We start from the raw sequence: 23,638 nt of genomic DNA, 5'->3' as shown, positions 1-23,638 counted from the left end.
CAGTGGATTCAGAGAGGATTAAAAGCTACTCTGTCACATCAAAACATCAACTTGAATTTAAGTCTCAGGCTGAGCTGGCAACAACCTGGTTTTGGAGCCAAGGATTTAAGCTGCTCCTCCCAGCACAGGCGAGAAATGTCCAAAGCATTTCTGCCCTGAGCACGTCTGGCCTGGAAAAAAGAAAACAAAAGAGGCCCAGGCTTCCTCTGCTCTTTCCTTTATCATGCAAATCCAGAGCCCACCCAGAAGAGCTGTTTTGAATTTCCACTAAGCAAAGGGTATTTACCCCCCTGCTGATACCAAACGGATTCCAAACTGTGCTAGTCTGGCCACATCCTCGCTGTGACCACGGCTGTGCCCACCACGGTGCCTGACTCTTTACCTGCTCCCTGTGCCCCCTCCCTGGTTGCAGAGGCTCCTGAGAGACCTTCTGCAAAAACAGCGTGGGGTTCCCTGCCTGCTGTGGAGGTGACCACCACAGCAGCAGCTCAGGCAAGGTGGGGGGCCGTGGGGACAGCAGGACAAGCCCCAACTCGGGCTGTGGAACCGTGGAATAGTTTGTGTCTAGTTCCAGCCTCCTGCTGTGGATGGATAATGACGTCTTCCACAATAACAGGTTGCCCCAAGACTTATCCAGCCTGTCCTTGAACACTTTCAGGGGTGGGACATCCACAGCTTCTCTGGACAAGCTGTGCCAGTGCATCGCCCCCCTCACAAGGAAGAATATCCTCCTAATATCCAATCTGAATCACTCCTCTTTTAGTTTAAAACCATTCCCCCTTGCCCTATCACTATCTACCTGTGTAAAAAGCCACTCTACCTCTTTTCTGTAAGGCTTGTTTAAGTACTGAAAGGCCGCAATCATAGGATCATAGAATTTAGGTCGGAAAACACCTCTAAGATCGAGTCCAACCGTTATCCCAGCCCTGCCAAGCCTACTCTAAGCCCTGTCCCCAAGTGCCACATCCCCGCTTCTGTTAAATCCCTCCAGGGCTGGTGGCAGGAGGGGTCTGGGGGGATGCCGGAGCATCTGCAGCGGGAGGGGGATGCAGCTGCCGGACCGAGCCCCTCCTCGGAGAGGCGGCGCCTGCGCCCGGTGACATCAGCCCCGGGGACCGGGATGCTGAGCCCGGCTCGGGGAAGGCGGATCCCGCTCCGCTTCCAGCTCCGCATCCCGACAGGGCAGAGGGGGGAGCGGGACGCGGCCCCCCTCCCGTGCCCCCCGCCCCTCCGGCCACCCGTGTCCGCGCAGGAGCGGGAGGTCCCTGCGGCCGCTGCGGGGCCGGTGGCAGGGGATGCTGCGGTAGCAGCCACGGATGCTCGCCCTGCTCCTCTCCCTGCACACCCTGGGCCGGTCCCTGGCCATGGCGAGCGCGGAGCGGCTGACGGTGCCCGAGTGTGTGAGCCGGGCGGGCGGCTGGGCGGGCGGGGGCAGCGCTCGGGAGCACCGGAGGGTCTCCCCAGGGGTGGGCACCGAAGTGAGGGAGGCGCTGGAGCGGGTCCTGCCCGCCTTGCGCCGGGCCATCGCCCAAGCCACGCAGGCGACCACCCCCGAGGGGCTGCGGGCGGCCATCACCGAGGTGTTCCGCCTGGTGGAGGAGGCCTGGGGGATGCCCGCGCTGGGGAGGGACGTGGCCAAGGTGCTGTGCGATGTGATCCGCCTGGAGGGGGGCCTGGACCTGCTGCTCAACCTGCTGTACACTGCCGAGCTGGAGACCAAGTGCCAGGCAGGAAAACTCCTGGAGCAGATCCTGGTGGCAGAAAATAGGTGAGTCTGCAAAGAGCCCTTCACCCTGCCAGGCACAGCCCTCCCCACCGCCCCAGGCACCATCAGCTCTTTCACAGAGTCACGGAATGGTTTGGGTTGAAAGGGACCTTAAAGAGTTCCAACCCCACACCATAGGCAGGGACACCTTCCACTAGACCAGGTTGCTCCAAGCCCCATCCAATTTGGCCTTGACCTGCCCACACCCATCTCACCCACACCCTCTAAATTTCCCTGCTCTGGGTGCTGTGGGTGCTCCTGATGCACCAACCCCCACCATATCCCCCCACACCCAGCACTTGCACAGAGGGTCCACGACTCATGTCCAGGCAACAGTATGAGCTGCTCCCTTCCCCCGCAGCTGGAGGGAGGAGGACCAGCCCCAGCTCAGGGATGCTGGTGAGGATTGGGGTGCCCCCACTCAGCCTGTGGCCACCCTTTGTGATCGAGCTGAGTCAGTTTGGCTGGCTCAGAGCATCTGACCCCAAGGACAAGACGCAAACTCCCCCTTAGCCATAACCTCAGCGGGAGGAGGAGGAGGAGGACAAAGCCGCTTCTCAAGAGACTTCCTGCTGCTGACCAGGGCTGGAATGGAACCATAAGGAGGGGGCTGGCTGGTGGGTGGGCCTCAGAGCCCCCCAGCCCACAGCCCCTCGCTCAGACACATGTGCTGCTGCCCAGGACAGGTGAGAGGCACTGGGCTGGCTGTACCAGAGCATCGGCACAGGTGGGGTGGGATCGTGTGCCTCCGTGTGTGTGTGTGTGTGTGTGTGTGTGTGTGTGCAAATACCTGCACAAAGGTGCATGTGCACACATGGCACCTGGCACATCTGAATGCACAGCACTGCTGATGCAGCACCCACACACAACCCGCCCTTCCAACACCCCAAATGCACTCTGCCAGCTCTGCTCTCCCTCGGAGCACCCCAACCCAGCCGTCCCCAGCCGGGGCTCTGGAAAGCATGTGGAGAGAGCCAGGCCAAAGTGTTGCTCCAGCTTCCTGGGCGATGTCGCTTACTGTAAGACTGTGGACTCCCAGCCTGGGCCTCACTGCATGCACTGGCAGGCAAAAATAAGTGACAGCTAAATCAGGAAAGCCCATTAGGGCGGAATTTAATCCCAGGAAGCATCACTGGCATGCTCTGCATTCAGCACTCAGCTTCTTGGCAAGAGAAAGCATTTGCTGGATTTGCCATCTCTGCTTCAGGAGCAGTTCATGGGTCAGGGTCTTGGAGAAGCCGTGGGCCCCAAGCCCCTTGCTTCCTGCAGCCTGACCCACCATCAACCTCTGAGCGATGGCAGGGAGGTGTGGGTTCCCCCCTTGGATCCAAGCCTCTGGCTTACAGACCTCTTCCTCTCCGTGCACAGCTGCAGTGGTGTTTAGCTGGGAGCTGGACCAGTCCTGGCTCCATCTGCAGCTGCAGGGAGTCAGGGACCTGGTTGGGGCCGTGTTTGTCATCCAGCTCCATGTCCTAGTCTGGGCTTGGAGCCAGACCCAGGCCGAGGGCTTTTTTTTTTTTTTCTTTTTTTCCCAGAGCTCTCCACAGCATTTCCTGTCAAATCCACCCCAAGGTCAGCGTGAGCCCTGTGGGTCACAGGTTTCCCAGAAATGCTCTTCCCGCCTGCCAGCACAGAAGCTGGTGTGCCATCACCCCACCACCACGGGGGTGGCAGCGTGGCACTGCCCTCATGAGCAGCACAGCATGGGGCATCTGTGCCAGCACTGCCTCACAAACCAGGCAGGTCCATCACAGCACCAAACAGGTGCTAAGGGCAGAGATGGAGCTGCTGCTCACCCCAGGAAAGCTCATGGGAGGGCAGCCAAGAGCCCATCTCACAAGGTGATGTGGCACTGCCACAGGATGCCCGGAGAAGCTACAGCTGCTGCATCCCTGAAAGTGTTCGAGACCAGGTTGGATGTGGCTTGGAGCAACCTGGTCTAGTGGAAGGTGTCTCTGCCCATGGACAGGGGTTAGAATGAGATGAGCTTTAAAGTCCTGTCTGACTCAAACCATTCTATGATCCTGATTTCCCCTTTCATCACTGTGTTTTCAGGGCACAGCCCTATTCAGGTGTCATTTTAAGACCATCCTAGCAGCACAGGGCTCCCAAGGCCAGCCATGGCCGAGCAGCAGCTAGCAGCCCTTGGCCACATGCCCTGGGCTCTTGCTGTCCTCTTCTAGGAGAGCACAGGATGGAGGAAACAAACAGCTTTCCTCCAGCTGCCATCCCAGGACAGGCATCTCTGACACTCACTCGTCCCTGTGGACAGGGCAGCATGGCTGCTCAGCCAGGTGCGAAAGCCCTGTCCTGACAGCATAAACAAGTTTCACCCCGTAACAAAAAGCAGTTCACACACCCCTAAGCAATGCTGATACAGCAAATCCATTTCTAACCTGCCTGTTAGTTGCCATGTATGTCCTGCCCTGAGGATAAGAGCATCTAATGAGGTGGCCCTGGGCTGTGCATCCCATGTCCTGTCCCGTCACAAGCTCTTCCGTCAGACTCAGACAGGTTCTTCCAACACCAGTTCTCCCAACACGGCCTGTTGCATCTCATGGCATTGCTTATCTGTCACCTGTGTCCCATAGGGAAACATCTGTCTGTCCTGGTACAAATGCCACTGAAGCATGAGGGAGTTCACATGCAAGTCACTGTTCTCCCTCCTTGCACATCCATCTGCCCTTCACCTTCCTGTGCCCCTCCTTCCCTCAGGGATCGGATCGCTCGGATCGGCCTGGGCGTGATTCTGAACTTAGCCAAGGAGCGAGATGTGCCCCAGCTGGCTCAGAGCGTCTCTGGGATCCTGGAGCACATGTTCAAGCACACTGAGGAGACCTGCTTCCAGCTCATCTCTGACGGGGGCCTGGATGCCATCCTGTACTGGTGCCGCTGGACGGACCCCGTCGTGCTGCGGCACTGCGCCATGGCCTTGGCCAACTGTGCCATGTACGGAGGGCAGGCCAACCAGCGCCTGATGATCGAGAAGAGGGCGGCAGAATGGCTTTTCCCGCTGGTGTTCTCAAAGGACGACGAACTCATCCGGCTGCACGCGTGCCTGGCCATCACGGTGCTGGCCACCAACAAGGAAATCGAGAAGGAGGTGGAGCGCTCGGGGACTCTGGCTCTGGTGGAGCCGTTCATCGCCTCGCTGGACCCGGAGCGGTTCGCCTGCAAGATGCTGGGCAGCAGTGACAACATCCAGGGGCGGACGGCGGAGGACCTGCAGCGGCTTGTGCCCCTGCTGGACAGCTCACGGCTGGAAGCCCAGTGCATCGCCGCCTTCTACCTCTGCACCGAGGCCGCCATCAAAACCAGGCAGAAGAAAACACAGGTAAAGGGTAGGTTGGCCTGAAGGAAGGCGGTGCCAGAGGGAAGGGTGGCCACTACTGCAGCTTGGTGCCTTTTGCTCCCCCGTGAGCTCACCAAGCACCCTTTTCCTGCACGCCTGGCCTGGCACAGCTTGTGGGGAGGAGGAGGGAAAGCAAACTCTCCACCTTTCATGTCCCCAGATTTTTGGTGAGATCGGGGCTACGCAGAGCCTGAAGAGGATAGTGTGCTACTCCACCAGCAGCACCACCTCCTCCCTGGCCAAAAAGGTGCTGCGCATGATAGGGGAGGAGGTTCCTCGGCGCATCCTGCCCACAGTTCCCAACTGGAAGTCCTGTGAGGTGCAGACGTGGCTGCAGCAGATCGGATTCAACAAATACTGCCAGAGATTTCTGGTAGGGGTGTGTGCCGGGGGAGGGATACACGGATGGGCCCTTCTCCCCCATCTTGCAGCAGAGGTGTAACCTTTTCCTGGGACCTTTCCAGCCTGGATTTCTCTTGGCAGGATCACCAGGTGGATGGAGACATTCTCCTGAGGCTGACAGAGAAGGAGCTGCAAGAGGATTTGGGGATGGACTCCAGCATCACTCGGAAAAGGTAGGACTGTCACCAGGGCATGTTGGACTCCTTCATGGCATCACCGCAGTGGCAGAGCTGGGGACAAGGTCTGTGCATTTCCCTTCTTGCAAAGACAAGAACAGAGATCCTCCAAATGCAAAACCTGGACTGCCAGGACTTTTCCACTGCACTTTGCAGTCCCAGAGGGATTTCTGCAATGCAGACAGTGTATGGCAGAGGTGTTGGATGGGGAAAGACCACCTATGGCACTAGGCATGTGGGATCCTACAACTTACTCAGAAAGATGGGACCCAAGCTGCTCCTTCCTTAGCTGAGCTCCTCTCACCCCTGCACCCGAGGACCAGCACTCCCATGCAGCTGTTCTCTTTTCTACTCCTTTCTCTCATCCTTCACCACAGCATGGAGCTGCACTCTCTCCTGGGTAGATAAAAGATGCGGTACCACGTCTCTAGGTCCTGCCTGGCCCCTCAGCCCTGCCCTCCCTGCTCCACACCACCATCTCTTTCTCTGCCAGGTTTTTCCGGGAGCTGACAGAGCTCAAGACCTTCGCCAACTATTCCACGTGCGACCGCAGCAACCTGGCCGACTGGCTGGGCGGCATCGACCCCAAATTCCGGCAGTACACCTACAACCTGCTCACCTGCGGCATCAACCGCAACTTCCTGCACCGGGTGACGGAGCAGCAGCTGCAGGAGGACTGTCACATCGACACGGGCTTCCACCGCGTCCGCATCCTCACCGCGGCCAGGGGTGAGGGCACCGCCACTGCGGGACAGGCGGGAGGGGCTGGATGAGCACTGAGGGCTGTTTGGGGTGAGCTGTTGGGGTTTTGTTAACTTTTGGTTGCTGTTTTTTCTGCCCAGAAACACTTCACTCCCCTATAACTCTGCAAACCACGTCAAATGGGACCGATGTGTTCATCAGCTACCGGAGGAGCACCGGGTCGCAGCTGGCCAGGTGAGTCTTGCAGGCAAGAGTGTGGTGCTGGGCTGAAGTCCAAAGCAAAGGCAGGTTATCAGTTGTGGGAAAAATGCAGAATGGAGAGGAGGGAGATGCTGCCAAAACCCACAGGGCAAATAGGGACAGCATGTGCCATAACCTGCACAGTGAACAGGCTAATTCCCAGTCCTGTCACTGCCACCTTGTCCCCCTCTGACACTGACTTACCCTTTCCTCAAGCTGTGCCCTTAGGGAATCACAGCAGGGAACTAATATCAGCTCCCAGTGTTCTCTGCATGAGCTGGCATCTCAAGGACTGTGCCATTCCCTGTGGGAGCCTCTTTGCTGCTCCTCTGTCTCACCGTATCTTAGCAATGGGGTGGGAGAGCACATGAAACCTCTCCTTATGGTGCTGTCCTCCTTTGCTACCAGCCTGCTGAAGGTCCACCTGCAGCTGCACGGTTTCAGCGTGTTCATTGACGTGGAGAAGCTGGAGGCAGGGAAGTTTGAGGACAAGCTGATTCAGAGCGTCATGAGCGCCCGGAATTTTGTGCTGGTCCTCTCACCAAACGCACTGGATAAGTGCATGGAAGACCCCGAGTGCAAGGACTGGGTACACAAGGTAGGAAATGCCATCATGTGGGAGCTGGGTGGACACTGGAGCAGGAAGGGGCTGGTGATGGGCTGACACAGGCCATAGTCTGAGCACCTGCATGTTCCTGCAGGAGATTGTGACAGCCTTGAACTCTGGAAAGAACATTGTACCTGTTACAGACCATTTTGAGTGGCCAGATCCAGAAACGCTTCCCAAGGACATGAGGGCTGTCCTGAAATTTAATGGTATCAAGTAAGTAAAAGCCATCTGTGCCTTGGGGTTCCTTGACACCTGGAGAGAACACCTTGCATAAGCAGTAGCAAAGAGCACAAGGACATTGCGAGAAACACGTGAAGGAGACAGAACAGGTCAAAGGAGCAGTGAGTCACTTCAGGTAATCCAGAGCATGCAGGGAGCAAAGGTTCCCATAACATCCCTGTTGCTGGTGTTGTGCTTGAGGCTCCTCTGGGTGAGAGAGCTCCCCATGTCAGCACCGCTGGGAGGACACCCTTCCCTGTGCCCCCAGCTCTCCAGGCAGGAGTGATGCTGTCAGGTTTTGCAGTTCACTTGGATTCCTCTCCCCTCCTGCTTCCCCTTCATGCATCCCAGCCTGGCAGGGCATCCCGCAGCATCCAGTGTTGCTGCATTTTCCACAAGGAAAAGGAGGATCTCCTAGAGAGCTGGGGTGGATGAAGGGGGTCTCTGTCTCCCAGCCCAAATGGACAGAGCTATCTTGTGACATCTCAGACAACAGAAAAATTAAATCACATTTTTCTCCTCAAAAAAACACAGGTGGTCCCATGAGTACCAGGAGGCCACGATCGAGAAAATCATCCGCTTTCTCCAGGGCCGCTCCTCCCGGGACTCCTCGGCTGGGTCGGAGAATGGGCTGGACTGCTCGCTCTCCATGGGGCAGAGCTAGAACCAGCACAGCTGCCTCATCCCCTCCAGAGACTTCCCAGGTGACCCCTTTTTGTGTGGGTCCCAGTTTGTCCCTCCTGACTTTTTCCCATCTTAGTACCCTGGCTTGAGAGAAGGCCTGTGGCTCGTTTTCCCCTCTTCACCCTCCAAATACAAGTCGCTGGACCTAAAAGGTCAGTACTCACTCACACGGCGCCTGGTGAGCCAAGCCTGGCCGGACTCTGGGATGGACAAGTTGTCTTCCACATCCTCCTGTGGGACAGCAGGACGTGCAGGGAGTGTGAGAGAGACTGGCACTATCCAGCACCCCTCAAACGCTCCAGCTTTCCCCAGGAGCACGCCCAAAGAGGCAGGATCTTCCAAGGACTGAAAACTGGGGAACTGATGAGGATCCATCGTGAAAGGACACATGGGAGAGAAGAACAACTGACAGGAAATCGTCTATGAGCACCGTGTGGCTCTGCTTGTGCCATGGGAATATCCTTCTGGTCAGCAACTGCGAGCAGGAAAGGGCAAATAAAAGCTAAGCCCTAACAAAATCCCTGTGTTTGGGAAAGATAACACGCAGAGGCCTTCTGAACTGCTTTCTCTTTTCCAGTAATGTCCCTTTATCACCAGAGTTCACTCCCGTCCTAAGGGCCTTCCACCTCCCAGTGCTGCAAAACCACTGTGTGCTCTTAACTCTGGCAACGGAAGTTTGGGGTTAGACCATGCAAAGTTCCTGCAGGATTTCTGCAAGAAGTGCTTTTAAAACACCTTCCTTGCCTCCATCTGATGTCTCAGCTTCACTACTCTATCAGGTCCGTACTTCCAGGGTGTGGGAGGCTCAACTGTGACTCTGGAAGACATATCTCCATGCAGATAGGCAAGATGCTAATTGCTGTGCTGTACTCATGGAGTTATTATCCACTGGCTGTATTTTATTTTGTCCCTGCTCCACAGCAGATCTCCTTCAGCAGGAGCTGGGGTATCTCCCTGATGACCATCACACACCCCAACAGCCCTGGCTGAGCTCCTTGGGGTTGTCCCTACTCACTGCTGGATTTAACACCACATTTCTTTCTACTGAGCTCCTCTCAACACCCACTGGGGCTTTTTGCAGCTACTCGCCTTAAAATATCAAGGAAGTGTAAAGCTGATACAAAGGGCTGGCAAAGGATGCCAGGAGTGAGCTCCAGCTGGGAGCAGGACTGGCACTGCCTTCTGCCAACACTGCTGGTGAGAAACCTTGGGCATCCTGACACAAATCCCTGAATTCCATGCTCCCAGCCTTGTCCTGCTTCTCCCACCCGCTTGGAGGGTGAGCAGCCTCTAAGCAACTTGCTATTCTGCATGTTAGGAGCAGAAATTGCAGCTCCTACCTGAGTTTGTATTTATTGATGCAGAGCAAAGTGAGTAATGCTAAAAGACATCCTTGTTCAGAGCATGGGCAGGAGTAAGAGCAGGGAGGAACACGGAAAAAAAACAGGCTGCCCTGATGCTCTGAAGACCAGGCTGCTGCATCACCCTGCAGAAGCAGCAAGCTCCTCTTCCCATCCCTGCTCCAGATAACTCTTTCCAGAGATAAAGATGAGTCTCAGCCACCTTGTCCTCCTCCTGGCTCTTCCTGAAGCCTTGCTACCTGCCTTGCTGGCAGGAACACAAACACTTTTTTTCCTGGCTTAGACTCATGAACATTTCAGGAAAAAAAAAAAAAGAAGTTAATTATGGTGCTTAATCACAGCTTTATGGGTAGCTCTTATCAGCTCACAGTTAATGGCATCTTTGCTCTCTAGTGAAAGGTTAATAGCCATATCTGCCCAGAATCCCTTAGAAATAGAATCTATCTTATCTCCAGATTAAATATGAAGAAGCCAGCAGATGAGCCCAAAGGTGAATCTGCTAAAGCAAAAAAGCCACTTGTGAGCTGCTTCAGGGAAAAGTCTTGAATAACTGATTGAATGTCAAGGCCTCCACGGCCACTGAAGGAGTCCCACACAAACAGTTCTAAGGATTTTTCTCCCTACAATAATACCCACAAAGATTATTGCATCTTGTTTCCCAGGAGCTCTGTAGCAATTAACCTCCTCGCCCACTATTCAATGTGGAGATTTACTTGTTCTCTACAGCTCAGGTGACTCACCTGGAACAAGATCCCACCTCATGCTCCAGCTGCACAGACTGTGACTCCTCCTGTTTCTCCATCATTATCTGCACCTTAATGAACTCACCCTGCTCCTGGCAAAATCTCTCATACCCAGCCCCTTCCAGCAGTCTCAAGGAAAGGAATTCTGTCCTCACCCTCCCTTCATTCCTTTGCTATGACATGTCAGAAGTGTTTGGAGTTGTTTTATCAGGAATTATTAATAAATCTGGTTTATACTCAAAATCCCCACCTCATCTCTCTCTGTATCATGGGCTTCTCTTGCTTCAGCCTCCTCGCACTTGCTCTCCCTTGCCATCATGCAGTAGAACTGACATTCCCCAGGCACCATTTGCTGTGGGACCCCACTTCACACTCATCTTTGCATGGACTGATGTAGCTCCCTGCATCCCCAGGGACTCTGCCTGCTGCCCACAGTCACCACGCATGGCTTCTCTGTTGTAGTTCTTGGAGGACAGCCTAGAGAAACTTTGTTTTAATTTTTTTAATAAGGCATAATAGTTCCTATTGAATTTCTCCCCTGCAAGCACACTGGCACAAGCAGGGCAGCAGAGCCAGTACACAAGTTTCACCTCACTGCACACTGAGCAGCCGCTTGGATTGGCATCCATGGAGCCTGTGGTAGAGAAGAACTTTACTTCACAATCAGTTCAGCCACAAATATCCACCACGACACTCACAGCATGCCCTGTTCCTCGGGGAGGCCAATTCTGGGCTTAGCCCAGCAATCAGACCTGTAACTCTTATGTCCCCTGGCATTCCTACATGAAGCAAGTGGCATAACACCAAGTTCTTAAAACCTCTCTGCTTCTCCACCTCCTGCTTCTCTACTTCCCAATTATCTTGGTTTTCCTCTCTCCAGTTGCCCTGCTTTTGTCACAAACTCCTAATGGACAGGAACAAAGCTGTGTATAAGCATTTCATATTTATTTTATTCATAGTTAAGGACACGTTTCAGACAAAGCACTCCCGCAACCTTTACTCAGGTGGTCAGGAAAACCAAGTTTTGGCTCCTTGTAAATCCCAAACCTGCATTTTTCCTGACTTTTGACTCTCACACACTCATTCTCCACAAGGCAGATAAATTCCCACTGTTGCCTCTTTATTGCAAAGTCTTCAATAAAGGACAAGGCATAAAAATAATGGAGAGAAACCCTGGACAAGGCAAGGACAAACGATATCAACAGCTGCACAAGAAATCTGTCATTTCATGAACCATAAAAGAGAATGGAGGTTTTTATTCATTTTGAAGGTAACAGTAATGACATTATTGCAGGTACTTGAACAGTGTGTGCAGTGCAGTGTACACAGAACTGCTGGTTTATGGCACTTGGAAGAAATTGGATTGCAGCAATACAGGCAGTGCTTTGAAAGGAACAATTGTAAGCACCATGAACATGAGATTTGCTTACTGGCATCAACAGATCCTGAGAGAGGCAGCAGAACTGAGGTCACCAACATAAAGTTGTGCCCCATGCAACAACAAAAAATTGACCTTAAAGACATTAGTCCCACACCAGCTAATCACTACAACACAGTGTATCGGTGAGGAAAGACTCTGTCATAAGCACAGCAGTGATTTCCCAAGACACTAGGGCACACCTACAGTGTAAAGGGTTTCATTTAGGGGGGCCCAATCTTGACAGTTTTAGCCTTAAGTTCATCAGTTTTGGCAACTGTCAATTAAGGCATCTACAGGAGTTGCTTTGATGATTGATCCTTGTGGGCTCCTTCCAACTCAGGATATATTCTATTTGCACTGTAGTATTCTCAGACGATTTGTTACTTTTTAAAAGCAGCTTGCTGAGTTGCAAACAGGCAGGACATGCAACTAGCACTCCTACAAACGCTTCATGAATTAGATCCTCTTCCTAGGACACCTCCAATTGCAAAACTAAGGCTGGTTCAGTCAATAAGGACGGCAATAGCACTCCTGTGCTAAACTAGCCCTCCCCATTAGGATTTCTGTGGGAGCTTGGTCTGGCATGTGACACTTGTAGGATTTTTACTGGCAACATGCTGATCCAGAGCATGGATATTCCTCCTCAGCAGTACACTGTTGGGCACCTCTGCTTCAGTCTGGCTCTGCAGGCTTCAATCCATTCCTCACCCACACCAAAAGCTCATCTGCTACACACTGCAGTACTCAGTGTTGGGCAATTAAACCAGAACTCAGTCCTCTCTCCCCCTTAAAAGCATGTCACAGTGCCTTCTCCAAACCCCAAACACTAACCAGCCTTGCAAATGGCCCACAACAGCTTGGTTGGCTTCTGGGTCTCTTGGGTTTTCTCTGATAGATGAGCCAACACAATGTTGAGGAGGCATTCACATCCGCAAATCAGGTTCCTCCTATAGTCAGAGACATGATTTCCAAATATTTGGCATTTAAAAGTTAGTAGGGACAAGTAGGGTGTCCCTCCCACACTAATCTGTCTCTTGAGGGAAGAATAAAGGGCAATCTTCAGGTGGACACTGCTGTGCTGGCCAATTTCTTGTTGCTAAGTTGCTGCTCAGTCTTTTGCAGGGGATGGGGGACCATCTTGGAAGTGATTGTAGTCATGTTTTGAGTCCCAGATTTGAATCCACCTACGAAAGAACAAACAGAACCTTTGAAGGCACACTGGGATGTTCAAAGGAACAGAACAAAATGACCCTGCCAAGAGCTGCTGCACATCTATTGCAAATCCCAACACATTCCTTCTCCCAGAACCTACCACGGGATGTTTTCTGTCACAATACAACTTTTGCTTTAACAATTAAAGAAATGACAGGAAGAGAGACTGCTGAGAGCTCCATATCTTCCAAAAAGGAGGACTTTCAAATTCAGCTCCAGATTTTGGATTCCACTGAGGGTGGAGTGAAACTTCGAAGCATTCTGAATATTTGCAGCTACATTACTCAGGCTGCAGATTTATCCCTAGGACTCAGATTCCAGAAGAAATGACCTGTATTTCTGTTTACTGGGGTACCAAACACTATCTCATAAGCTCAATTGAAAATATGCTTTAAAAACTGTCTCTCCTAAGAAGAGTAAATAATATTTTCCACGTGACATTTCATAGGTCCTGTGGCAAAGTTCAGAAATATGAACTAAATTACCCAATAATAGCTGCTGGAATAAGAAGGATTATAGCCCCGAAGAGAAACGGGAATCCCCTCATGAAGTGCAAGGTCGCAGGGTAGAGAGAGTTGAACACTCCTGTAGCCACGAGGGAACACACCCCTTGCACGCAGGCAATAGAAGCAAAGAGAGCACCTGGAAAAGAGGTAAGAGATTAGTGGTGAGATAGACAGGTGGCTAATGCCTGCAAATGGCTTTAACACATCACCTTCAGAGGGATTCTGTGAATCTTCCTAAGGGTTTGCACTTCCCATCAGAAAACAGGTGTGGGAGCATCAAGTGTGGCAAGCTGGGACACAGACTTGGCCTGGCACGTTAAACCTGTCCCACTTGCTTCTCTGTAGCCAGGACCATCTCACAGACCTGAAGAATTGGTATCACCTGGGCTGACCAGGGATATTATCTATCAACTGGATTGCGAATGCTTCAGACTAGGGCTACATAGATCTGTCTACTGAGAAGCAAATCTTATCACTTGTTAAACATTAACTACAGCAGAAGACAGCAATTTATAGATTTAGCATCGTAATCTGGTGTCTTCATTCTAAAATAAGAAACATGAATTGTACAAAATCCCCTATTGATTGCTCCTATCTCAACTCCCTCCTCCCTCTGCCCCAAGACATTCCTATGTCATGTTTCACAGCAAGTGCACGATCTCCAAGTACATTACTGGATGAAAGGCAAACATGCTCCTCCTACAGGTTATCCATGATCTTTTACCACGGTCAATGATATAACCCTCCAACAACATCTGGTTCTTCCCACTGTTACTGATCTACAGAGAAAAGTTATGGTCAGGAGAATCACTCTTTTCTCCCTGTTATATAACCCATTTTAACTCTGGCTCCTTGTAAACCTTTCAGAGATGAACAGATAGATGAATGAACCATTCCTGCAAATTCTTTTCATCTTGCTTTTCCTTGTCCTCATCTTGAAAACGCAGCAAGTGTAAATCAATGAATGACAATTATTCTGAAAAAAGTAAAATGCTACCCTGGGTCTGAAAGTGAGTGCAAAGACACAGGAGTCCAGAGGAATCACGGAAGTCCTAACTTCCTCAAACATTTTTGTTTCAGTGTTCCAAGAAAACAGTGTTTCAGGACGTGGCTTAAGCACACCAGCTAACTCCTTACCCTGTTCTGTCTCACTGACCAGCTTGGAGAGCTTGGATCTGATGACTGGAGTGGCTGCCATGGAAAGGAACAGAATCCCATAACCTGTGAGCAAGATACAGCACATTAGGGAAAGCCCGGCTGAAAAATAAAGTCTCCAAAGTCAGTCCCAGAAATCTGTAGATGCAGGCAGTTTCTCCCTGCTGTATTTAGACCCAATTCATCCTCCTAGATCCTATAATGAACTTTAACCTGTGTCTGCAGTGTAATACAGTTCTGAGAAACCTAATATTCTAGGAAATATGGATTTAAGAATTCAGCATCACCTGTAAACATCAGTGCTGTTGTGGTAGCGAGAGAAATCACAACCAGTCCAGCAATGTTGGAGATCAAGCCTATCTCTGCCACCCAGGTGTCTTCAAGGCAGAGCTGCAGCAGCCGCAGCCCTACCAGGCTGCTCAGGTAAGCCAGGTAGTTGGCGGCGGAGCCGTAACCGATGAGGTCAGAAGCCCAGCAGAGAGGGAAGCCGAGCTCATACAAAACAAAGAGGTCCTTGGCTCCAAAATGCACTGTGACAAGAAGGAAAAAAGCCAGGGAGTAAAGAGCGAGCTTCCACCTGGAGCTCGGGTGCTCAGGGGCCAGGTACAGCCTGAACACGGCCTTGTAATGGCTGAGCGTGAACAGCCTGGCCGGTCTCCTCTGCTTCACTGACTCCTGAAGGCAGAAAGCAGCATAGAGAGTGGCAGCAAGGGTGGCAGCAAAGGCGAGCCAGAAGGGGTTGATGTAGCCCTGGGCCTTGCGCCACTGTCCACCACCGATGCTGGCCAGCATGCCCGCGGTGCCCAGGCACGCCTCGAGGATGGCCACCCGGAACGTCCGCGTGCGCCTGTCGCTGGTGTCAGCCACGTAGGCAAAGCAGCTAGCCAGGATCAGGTTGTAGTCCCCCGTCAGGCCACTCAGAAGGCGTCCCAGGAGAAAGTAGGCGACGTGCAGCTCCAGGTACATGACGAGCAGGTAGATGGCCGTTTGCAGGGCCATGCCCGCTGCCGGCAGGATGAGCGCCGGACGGCGGCCCACGCTGTCGCTCCATGGTCCAAAGAGAGTCACGGAGAAGAGACTGGCAAAGAAGCCCCCCAAGTTGATGTAGAGGTTCCAGTGGGAGACCAGGGCTTCCACCTCCTGCAAGAGAGACAGGTGGCTGAGGATTCTCAACAGCATCCAGTGCCACCCCGGGCTCTCCACTCCCCCACTCTCCCCAGGCTGCCTTTCCCCTCCGGGCTCCCTGCTCCCCTGGGGTTTCCACTCTCTCCACGGACACCCCATTCCTCCCGAGCTCCCCCTCTCCCCCTGCTCCTCCCTGCTCCCAGGGCCTCCCTGTACCCCCAGGGCTCCCCTTGGACCCCCTGCTCCGTTCAGACTCCTGGTTTACCCGCTCGCTCAGAGTCCCCTTTCCCACAGGACTCCCCCGGGGGTCCCCTCTCCCCCCAGTTCCCCATCTACCCCTGGAGCTCCCCCTTTCCCCCGCTCCCCTTCCCTGTTCCTCCCTGGTCCCCCAGGGCTCCCTGAGGACTCCCTTGTCCCCCCTCTCCCCCGGAGCCCCCCTCACCTGTCGCAGCGGGTCGGGGGCATCGCTGCTGTTCCCGCAGCCGGCGGAGCCGCTGCTGTTGTGGCCGTGGTAGCCGCGCTCGGCGCCCAGCCGGTCCCACAGGTACTGGGTGGCGAGCGGGCCCTGCAGCCCCACGGACACGGTGGCCAGGAACAGCAGCGGCTCGGCCGCGGGCAGCAGCGGCGGGCAGAGGCGGCGGCGAGCGGGGGGTGCCGGGGGGGCTGCGGGCGGCGGCGGCGGCTCGGCCATGGCAGCCATGGCGGGGCGGGAGCGGCGCGGCCCGGCCGGGTCGGGACAAGCTCCGCTCCGCCCGGGCCGGGCCCCTCCGCTCCGCCCCGCCGCCCACGGGAACCGGGGGGGTTCTGCGAGTCCCCGGGATCCCTCGGCGCTGCCGCTGCAGCGAGTCCCGTGATACAGATGCAGCGCTCAGCACACACACACACGCACCCCCAACCCCCGCCCGCCGTGTGTTGTTTCATAGAATTGTTGAGGTGGGAAAAGCCTTCTAAGCTCATCGAGACCGACGTTAACTCGGCATGGCCAAGGCCACCACTAAAGCATGTCCCCAAGTGCCGTATCCACACTCTTAAATCCCTGTAGGGATGGTAGCTCCGCTGCTGCCCTGGGCAGCCTCTGCCAGGGCTGGACAACCCTCTCCGTGAAGGAATTTTCCCTAGGATCCAATCTAAATCCCCATGGCATGGCTTCATGCCGCTCCTTCAGGTCCCGTAGGTGGTCACCAGACAGGAGGGAACAGCCCTGCCCCTCCTCTGCCCCTCGTGAGGAAGCTGCAGACCGACCACGGTGAGGGCTCCCCTTGGGCTCCTCCAGGCTGAAAAAACGAGTGACCTCAGCCACTCCTTGTGCGGCTTCCCCTCTGACCTTGATAAAGTCCCCCCTGAGCCTCCTCTTTTCCAGGCTAAGTCCCCCCCAGCTCCCTCAGCCACTCCTCATCAGACTCTTCCCCAGCTCTGTTCCCTTCTCTGGACGCACTCCAGCCCCCCAGTGCCTCTCTTGTTGTGAGGGGCCCAAAACTGAGCACAGGATTCAAGTCTGGCCTCAGCAGTGGCCAGCACTGCCCTAGTCCTGCTGGCCACACTATTGCTGGTACAAGCAAGGTTGCCCTTGGCCACCTGGGCACACACCGGCTCAAGTTCAGCTGTCAGCCAGCAACCCCAGGTCCTTTTCTACTGGGCCACTTCCCAGCCACTCTGCCCCAAGCCTGATGGTTGAGGAAATTTAAACATAAACACAGTTTTTTCTTCTCTCCAAATAAAGCAAAAGTCAACATTTTACATACAGTGAGAATCTGTGAAATGTTGTAGTTAGCAATGCGTGATCACTTCTATTAATTCACAGCATATTAGAAAACACTTCATTTCATAAGGGACAAAATAACTTGGAAGCTCAGTTAATAGAAGAGGCTTTGGCTGTGCTGTTTGGTTTCCTGTGAGGTTTGGTCTGCCTCAAAGAGCAGATCAGTAAGCAAAGACCAAGTTGCTGTTTAAATTCAAAGCACACGATTCAGAGTGTTAGATTAACCCATTTATATAAACTGTTCCAAACTAATGTAAATTGGCATGGCTCCTTTGACAACACCAAGGGACTGTTAATGGGCCACAGGCAAAGCTCAAAGAGACAAACCATAACACACTTAGACAGCTCATTTTTATCATCTTTGCAGGTATCATGACTCACACATCGCTGAGGATGTGTTGTTTCCGAAGAACAGGCACAATTCATCACCTGAGAATCTTCCACGTTGTTATTTACACCCCACAGATGAGGCTGCAGCTGGAGGCCAATCTTCATGTTACAGAGATGCAAAAACGATGTGTTCTTTTAGATTTTCAATGCAACCTTAGGGTATAAGAGTAAAAAGTAGAAAAAAATACCTTGCTCTTGGCTGATTTTGCCACTGCACCTTTAAAGACACTAATTAAGCATTAAATGAATGCAAAAATGTGAGGGAATATAATTCATTTGAAAGCTCTTTCTCATTCTTTTTGTACCGAGGGAGAAATGCTAAAGCTCTCTTTGTTGTGAGCAGTATGCCCAAGTCGAGCTTGCTGCTCTGGCAACTGAAACCCTGCTGGTTTTCCATCATAAGCACATTGTTGAAAGAAAACAAGCCCTGGCAGAAAAGGGATGAGAGAGAGAAACAGCAGAAGCTTTTTGTGGAGCTGACATCAGATGACCTAGTGTCAGTGCTTTCCTTTTTGTCTCTCTGCTTGAGTAAGCTATAAACAGTGCCAAGACAATTTATACCAATAAAATGGAAGTGTTATAATCTTTAGCTGAGGGATGCGATTGTACAATCTACCAAATAAAGCCATCAAAGTGACATTAGCAAGGCATTCCCTTTGGAATTAAAACCTTTGGTTCCATCCCTGCTTATTTACAGATTCAAGTAATTCACAGCTTATATTTTGGAGGTTTTCTGCAACTGGGATGAGAATTGCTGGTAATTTCCCTGTAGCACCTTCCTTTTCTTTACTTTTTTTACCCCCAATACATCCTCCAAGTTCCCAAAACTGTGCCTATAAACCTGTAAGAGCTGAAAGGTGAAAAAAAAACCCCAGTGTCTGCAAAGTGATACCCTATAGCAAAGTCTCTCCTGGTCCACTAAGATCTAAGGTAAGGACTGTCAGTCCCTGTGTGCCAGGAGCTTGATGTGGCACCTGGTGACAGGAGCTCTGCCCAGTGGATTTTGCTGCCCAGACTGAATTTCTTAATGAACATAGTGAATGTTTATATAACATTTTACATAGTTGTTTCTAATCCCTGTATTTGATTATTGGAGATGCAGATGTGGTTTTCAGTGCCCTACATATTTTTAAAGCAATTTTCAACCCCTTTTGGAGGGAGCAGTTTCCCTTTTTTATAGGAGGAATGACAGTACCTATTCAAAGATGATGTTATTAAAGTCAAAACCATTAATATTTTTAAAAAATAGGTAATTTCAGTTGGCTTTTAAAAAATTTACTCGGTCCACAAGGAGTTAATTTTGTCCTGGACTGACCACCTTTCAGGAAGATTTAAGAAAGTTCCTGGTCTGACACTCTTTTGCTGTCCCCTCCCTTCTTTGTTCTCTTCCTTCTTTCTCCGATTACAGTTCCAAAATCAACACCCAATCTCCTGAGGTCAATGGTTAATATTCCCCAGTGTTTATATAGTCTCCAGCAGCAGATCCCAGGCCTTTCAGCACCGGGCTAGCTCCAGCACCATGGCTGGCATCTTGGAGGTGATCCTGGCCATCAGGAAATACCTCATCATAATTTTTGTACCCCTTCTTGCTCTTGCTCTTCCTCTGGCAGTGCCTACCAAGGTAAGAACTTTTTAAGTTCAATTTAAAAGCCAAATCTCCGCATCTCAGAGCTGCTCCTTGTAAGTGATAGAGGGAACAGACCGCACAGATCCTTTCTCAGAGAACATTTATTGCTTGAAGATCTCTTTTGTTTTTCCTGATCAAACATCTGCAGATATTGGGGCATTATAAAAGCAATGATAGATGAACAGATACATCTGTGATTGCATGTTCTAGAAGAACACTCAGTGACATGAGATTTGTGACTTCTGCTTTGCATCTGATTGATTTAGCAAAGGACTTTCTATGCTAAAGATTGTATGTGTGAACCTCAGTTCCAATCTAAGGTTCAATTTTAATCCCCCTTCTGAGTTTCTAACAGTATCCAGTCCACATCTTTTCTTTCCTTGTGTTGTCACTGCCAGGTAGAAGAGGCATTTTCCTTGGTCAGATGGACAAGACATTCTGACACATAAGGAAAAATGCTATGTATTTCACTCTGGTTTTAGCATATTTCTGTAAGAATCTTGCCACACTTGGATTTTAAATTTAAAATGCCAAGTTTTGGAAGACTTACTTACGTACCTTCGGAAGTTAACTACCAGCAACTGTAGCAGTGGGGCAGGTATTGCTGGGACATTGATCATTTTGATCACTGATCTGGGACATTGATCACTGATCATTTACACAGAGCTCTGTGAGCCAGCAGCCTGCCACCCTTCTGCTGCTTCTTCACTCTGGCATGTTTCTCACACTCCCAATCTCTTTGCACAGAAATATCTCATCTCTGGCCTTCAGGTCTCTTATTACAGCTCCAGTATCTTGAAATAACTCATCCCAATCTGCCTCTCCTGTCACTCCTCTTTGGACATCAAGTCGTAGCTCTTCCTTCTGGCCTGTGCCTGTCTCCTGATCCCTGCTGACTCCCAGTTTATAGTCTCCTTCTCCAAGCTTCCTTCTCCACTTCACCAGCTGTTCCTTGCCTGTCCCAAATCTCTTTCTTCCTCACAGCTCTGAGTGTTATCAGAGACTTTGGAGTTCTGACTAGAGGACTGCAAGCGTGAATGATAGAGCGGCACTGGCTGGAGGTGCAATGTGGTAACTGTTCAGGCGTGGCACCTAAGCAAATAAAATAGTTTAAATTATTACTTGAAAGCTTACTAGGAAGAAAAACAGAAAAAGTACCTTATTTTTTAAAGTCAACTTTTCATAGGCGAAAGAGTTACTGAAGGGAAAAGAGATCTGAATCACAAGAGTTCTAAGAAGCCAGAGAGAGATTATTTTTTTTTTTTTTGTCTTGAGCCCACAAGTTCAAGATCACTTGCTGGAGGCATTGTTACATACAGTAAGTCCATGGTGTTACCTGTGGAATGATTTGGCAGTCTTGGCTCAGTTCCTCTGTGAAAATGACTCTCTCTGGTTTCTATGTAGTCAGCAAGAACACAGAAATTTAAAACGGCCTGGACTTTTCCCTTTGCAACCTGTAAGAAGATTTTTTGGGTTACAATTGTGCACCCTGGCGATGCTGAGCAGGAAAAGCTGGTGCCTCCACATGCAGCAGTGATGTGAGCAGGCAGCTCACAGGATGGAATTTCACATTTTTCCATTCTGCTGTGCTATTAACCCACCCTATAATGACAGAGCACTGGACACCAAACTATTATAATTGAGAGAAAACAATGCTAAAAATTTTGCTTAAAGACAGAAAAACATCCTTACAGGAAAACTGACTTTGTGAAAAGGTTTTTTCCTACTTTTACTGATTTTCCACAGCAGGATGGAAGCCAGTAACACTGTGCCTATGAGATATATCCCAGAACTCTGCTAGGGTCTCTCAAAAGGCACCCATTGGTGTCTTTTAAGAACAAAAATGGATAAAAAGGTTCATCGAAATGAGAAATTTCTTTCAGTGCTTTATGGGATGGGTAATTAAGGTTCTTACTGCTCTCACTCAAAAATAAGGCTCAAAAAGGCATATTTTCATCTCTTCATGAATCTTTTCATATTTACTTCTCAAACTTGGCTGCTTTGGTAATTCATCACCTAGACTGCTGTCTTCCTATTTCCTGTAGAATCCTGAGCTATCCCCTTCATCCCCTTCACCAGCTCCATAACCTCCTGCCAGAAGTCCTGAGCATGTTCTAAAGCAACACAAATTCTACCAGCCATTATTCCAGCTCCTTGTTTTAATCCTCTGTAATCCAGCTTCAATAAGCATTACTACGATTTCATTCATACTGTCGATTGTATTTTAGTGGTCATTCTTTATCCAAGGCCAAACAACCACGTTTTGCTTCCTTTGGATTTGCTGTCACCCATTATTGTGTGAGTTCCAAAATGAGGAAGACACCACAGTCTGCAATATTACTTCTTCTTGCTTTCATCCCCAGCCCAACCATACAAAAATCTGTTGCAGGAAGTAATTCTGAATCTGACTGTCTTAAACATTTTTATAAAAAAATTTGGAGGGGTTGTCCAAAGCAGAACTAAATCAATGTTTTCTCAGAAGATGAGTAATATGAAATAGGGGATCATACTTGTCAAACAAGCAAGTCAGTGAAAGCTGAAAGGACCTGTGACCAGTCTGTCAGTGAGCCTTTCAAAGCCTCTACTAAGCTAAAAATCCAATGAAAAATTGTAGTATTTACAGTACAAGGAATCCAGGCTCTTGAGATTAGCTGGGGTTCACCTTTGCCATATCCTGGAACACGTTGAGCAAAAGGTGAAGAAGCCTTTACTGGATCATAACTATTTCTGCAACTCAAGGACATAAATACAGAATATAACACTATCAGCATAATCAGGAATCCCTTATCATGAAAGGTTCAAAGTCATCCATTTGTTTCTTTTCCTAAGTTACTATTTTTTCACCCCCTGGAGGCTTCATCTACTCCTTGGAGTTCTGACAAGGTTGTTGAACAGTTCGTTATTTGATTAAAATCTGCAGAGTTCAGAGGATACATGGGAGACAGGAAATGACCTATTCTCTAATCCCTTTATCAGGCAATGAATGTAATTATGGGCTGTTGCCTTCTGAAAGCCCAAGTGCCATGTACAGTGTGTTCTGATCATGTCTCCTCTTCCCCTCTTGCCCCCCAGGAGGCCGAATGCGGTTATGTTATCATAGTGATGGCACTTTTCTGGTGCACAGAAGCCCTGCCATTGGCTGTCACAGCTCTCCTACCTGTCCTGCTGTTCCCACTAATGAATATCATGGATTCAACAACAGTAAGAGATACTACTTCACTGACATTGGCCTATGTGTTAATCAGTCATTAATAAGCTTCTCTTATTAAGGGATTATTTCCTATTATTACTATTACTATTATTATTGTTATTGTTATTATTATTATTATTATTCCACTGCTGTTACACAGAGAATTGGCTATCTTCTTCACAGAACAGAACTTGCACAAGCCCAGAGTGAGCTAATTTCAAATCAAAGCAAATGTTCGGATGCAAGCCAGAGTTAATCTGTGCTGATGGCTTTGGAACAACCTCCCTCAGAAAAATACCTTTTCTCTTGGCTTCTTGTGACTGTTTTCTCTCCCTTGTTCCACGTTACAGGTCTGTCGGGAATATTTAAAGGACACCAATATGCTTTTTATAGGGGGACTGGTGATGGCTGTTGCCATTGAGCACTGGAACCTACACAAGCGTGTGGCTCTCCGGGTCTTGCTTCTCACTGGTGTCAGACCAGCCCTGTGAGTAACAGCCATGAAAACACCATGGGATAAAGGACTTTATGGCATTAGGTGGAGAAATAGCAACAAGAGAGTCAATGCTGCTAAGACACAGCTTCAGACAGTCAGGAAAGAGCACAGAGGAAAGACAGAAAACATGAACTCCCTGCCTGCTCCACTGATTGCCAAGAGAAGAGAAAACATGAGGATGCTTGTTTGGAAAACAACAAGTGTTTTCCAGACTAACTCTAAGCTATGCAGAGGCTGCATCCCCCTATTTAATCTCTCTTAGCTCCTAACAAGAGGGAATGCTGAAGGAAATTACAAAGCAATAGAATAAAAATACATACAAGATAAATCCCTTTCCATCTCATATATAATCTACATCTCATCGAAAGAATAATTTTGAGGCAAATCACAGAGTAATACTGAAACGAGGATTAGAATTTTAGATGCGTAAGAAGAGAATCTTAAATAATAGAGGTGGGATAAAATTACAGAAAAATAGGGATCCTCATCCTTATGGCTTAAACT

At 50.4% G+C, this 23,638-nt stretch overlaps 3 protein-coding genes and 1 long non-coding RNA gene across 5 annotated transcripts in view; 2 read left to right on the top strand and 2 right to left on the bottom strand.

Annotated features, from left to right (window-relative positions):
• Positions 1-742: 742 nt before the first annotated feature.
• On the top strand, positions 743-10,496 carry SARM1 (sterile alpha and TIR motif containing 1). Of its 2 annotated transcripts, XM_027890030.1 has the most exons (9): positions 743-1,768; positions 4,481-5,099; positions 5,278-5,490; positions 5,601-5,692; positions 6,189-6,424; positions 6,538-6,631; positions 7,046-7,235; positions 7,339-7,460; positions 8,001-10,496. In XM_027890030.1, exons 1-9 carry the CDS (start codon positions 1,317-1,319, stop codon positions 8,128-8,130), a joined length of 2,148 nt encoding a protein of 715 aa, XP_027745831.1. In that variant the 5' UTR covers positions 743-1,316; the 3' UTR covers positions 8,131-10,496. The 2 variants fall into 2 exon arrangements, with proteins under 2 accessions (XP_027745831.1, XP_027745832.1); XM_027890031.1 differs by lacking the exons at positions 7,339-7,460; positions 8,001-10,496 and having other exon boundaries at positions 5,582-5,692; positions 7,046-7,211.
• Positions 10,497-11,475: 979 nt separating this feature from the next.
• SLC46A1 (solute carrier family 46 member 1) lies at positions 11,476-16,363 on the bottom strand. Its single transcript, XM_027889963.1, has 5 exons — positions 16,115-16,363; positions 14,835-15,687; positions 14,530-14,613; positions 13,372-13,528; positions 11,476-12,858 (listed from the first exon to the last, which is right to left on the bottom strand). Exons 1-5 carry the CDS (start codon positions 16,361-16,363, stop codon positions 12,783-12,785), a joined length of 1,419 nt encoding a protein of 472 aa, XP_027745764.1. The 3' UTR covers positions 11,476-12,782.
• Positions 16,364-17,074: 711 nt separating this feature from the next.
• Positions 17,075-23,638, bottom strand: part of LOC114060450 — a 7,973-nt gene continuing 1,409 nt past the window's right edge. The window contains exons 2-3 of the long non-coding RNA XR_003571889.1: positions 20,785-20,902; positions 17,075-17,920 (exon numbers count right to left, since the gene is read on the bottom strand). This is a non-coding gene — a long non-coding RNA (uncharacterized LOC114060450). The remainder of the gene's footprint in view (positions 17,921-20,784; positions 20,903-23,638) is intronic.
• LOC114060448 (solute carrier family 13 member 2-like) overlaps positions 19,247-23,638 on the top strand; it is a 13,060-nt gene continuing 8,668 nt past the window's right edge. The window contains 4 exon segments of the mRNA XM_027889964.1: positions 19,247-19,303; positions 19,305-19,442; positions 22,521-22,649; positions 22,989-23,125. Of these exon segments, the coding sequence (XP_027745765.1) occupies positions 19,262-19,303; positions 19,305-19,442; positions 22,521-22,649; positions 22,989-23,125 (446 nt within the window). The 5' untranslated portion in view covers positions 19,247-19,261.

This window comes from Empidonax traillii, unplaced genomic scaffold, assembly GCF_003031625.1.
Source record: "Empidonax traillii isolate 1590-97213 ecotype Southwest subspecies unplaced genomic scaffold, ASM303162v1 scaffold276:size1176444, whole genome shotgun sequence".
Lineage (NCBI taxonomy): Eukaryota > Metazoa > Chordata > Aves > Passeriformes > Tyrannidae > Empidonax > Empidonax traillii.
The sequence above is the reverse complement of the archived record's forward strand: the minus strand, read 5'-3'. Positions and strand labels throughout refer to the sequence as shown.

Excerpts from the sequence above, each read along its gene's own strand:
- SLC46A1 (XM_027889963.1), bottom strand. The coding sequence starts at position 16,363 with ATGGCCGAGCCGCCGCCGCCGCCCGCAGCCCCCCCGGCACCCCCCGCT. Across the intron at positions 15,688-16,114 it reads CCCCCGACCCGCTGCGACAG|GAGGTGGAAGCCCTGGTCTC; the intron begins GTGAGGGGGGCT and ends TCTCTCTTGCAG. Across the intron at positions 12,859-13,371 it reads ATTCCAGCAGCTATTATTGG|GTGGATTCAAATCTGGGACT; the intron begins GTAATTTAGTTC and ends GTTCTTTCGTAG.
- SARM1 (XM_027890030.1), top strand. The coding sequence starts at position 1,317 with ATGCTCGCCCTGCTCCTCTCCCTGCACACCCTGGGCCGGTCCCTGGCC. Across the intron at positions 5,693-6,188 it reads TCCAGCATCACTCGGAAAAG|GTTTTTCCGGGAGCTGACAG; the intron begins GTAGGACTGTCA and ends TTTCTCTGCCAG. Across the intron at positions 7,236-7,338 it reads GCAAGGACTGGGTACACAAG|GAGATTGTGACAGCCTTGAA; the intron begins GTAGGAAATGCC and ends ATGTTCCTGCAG.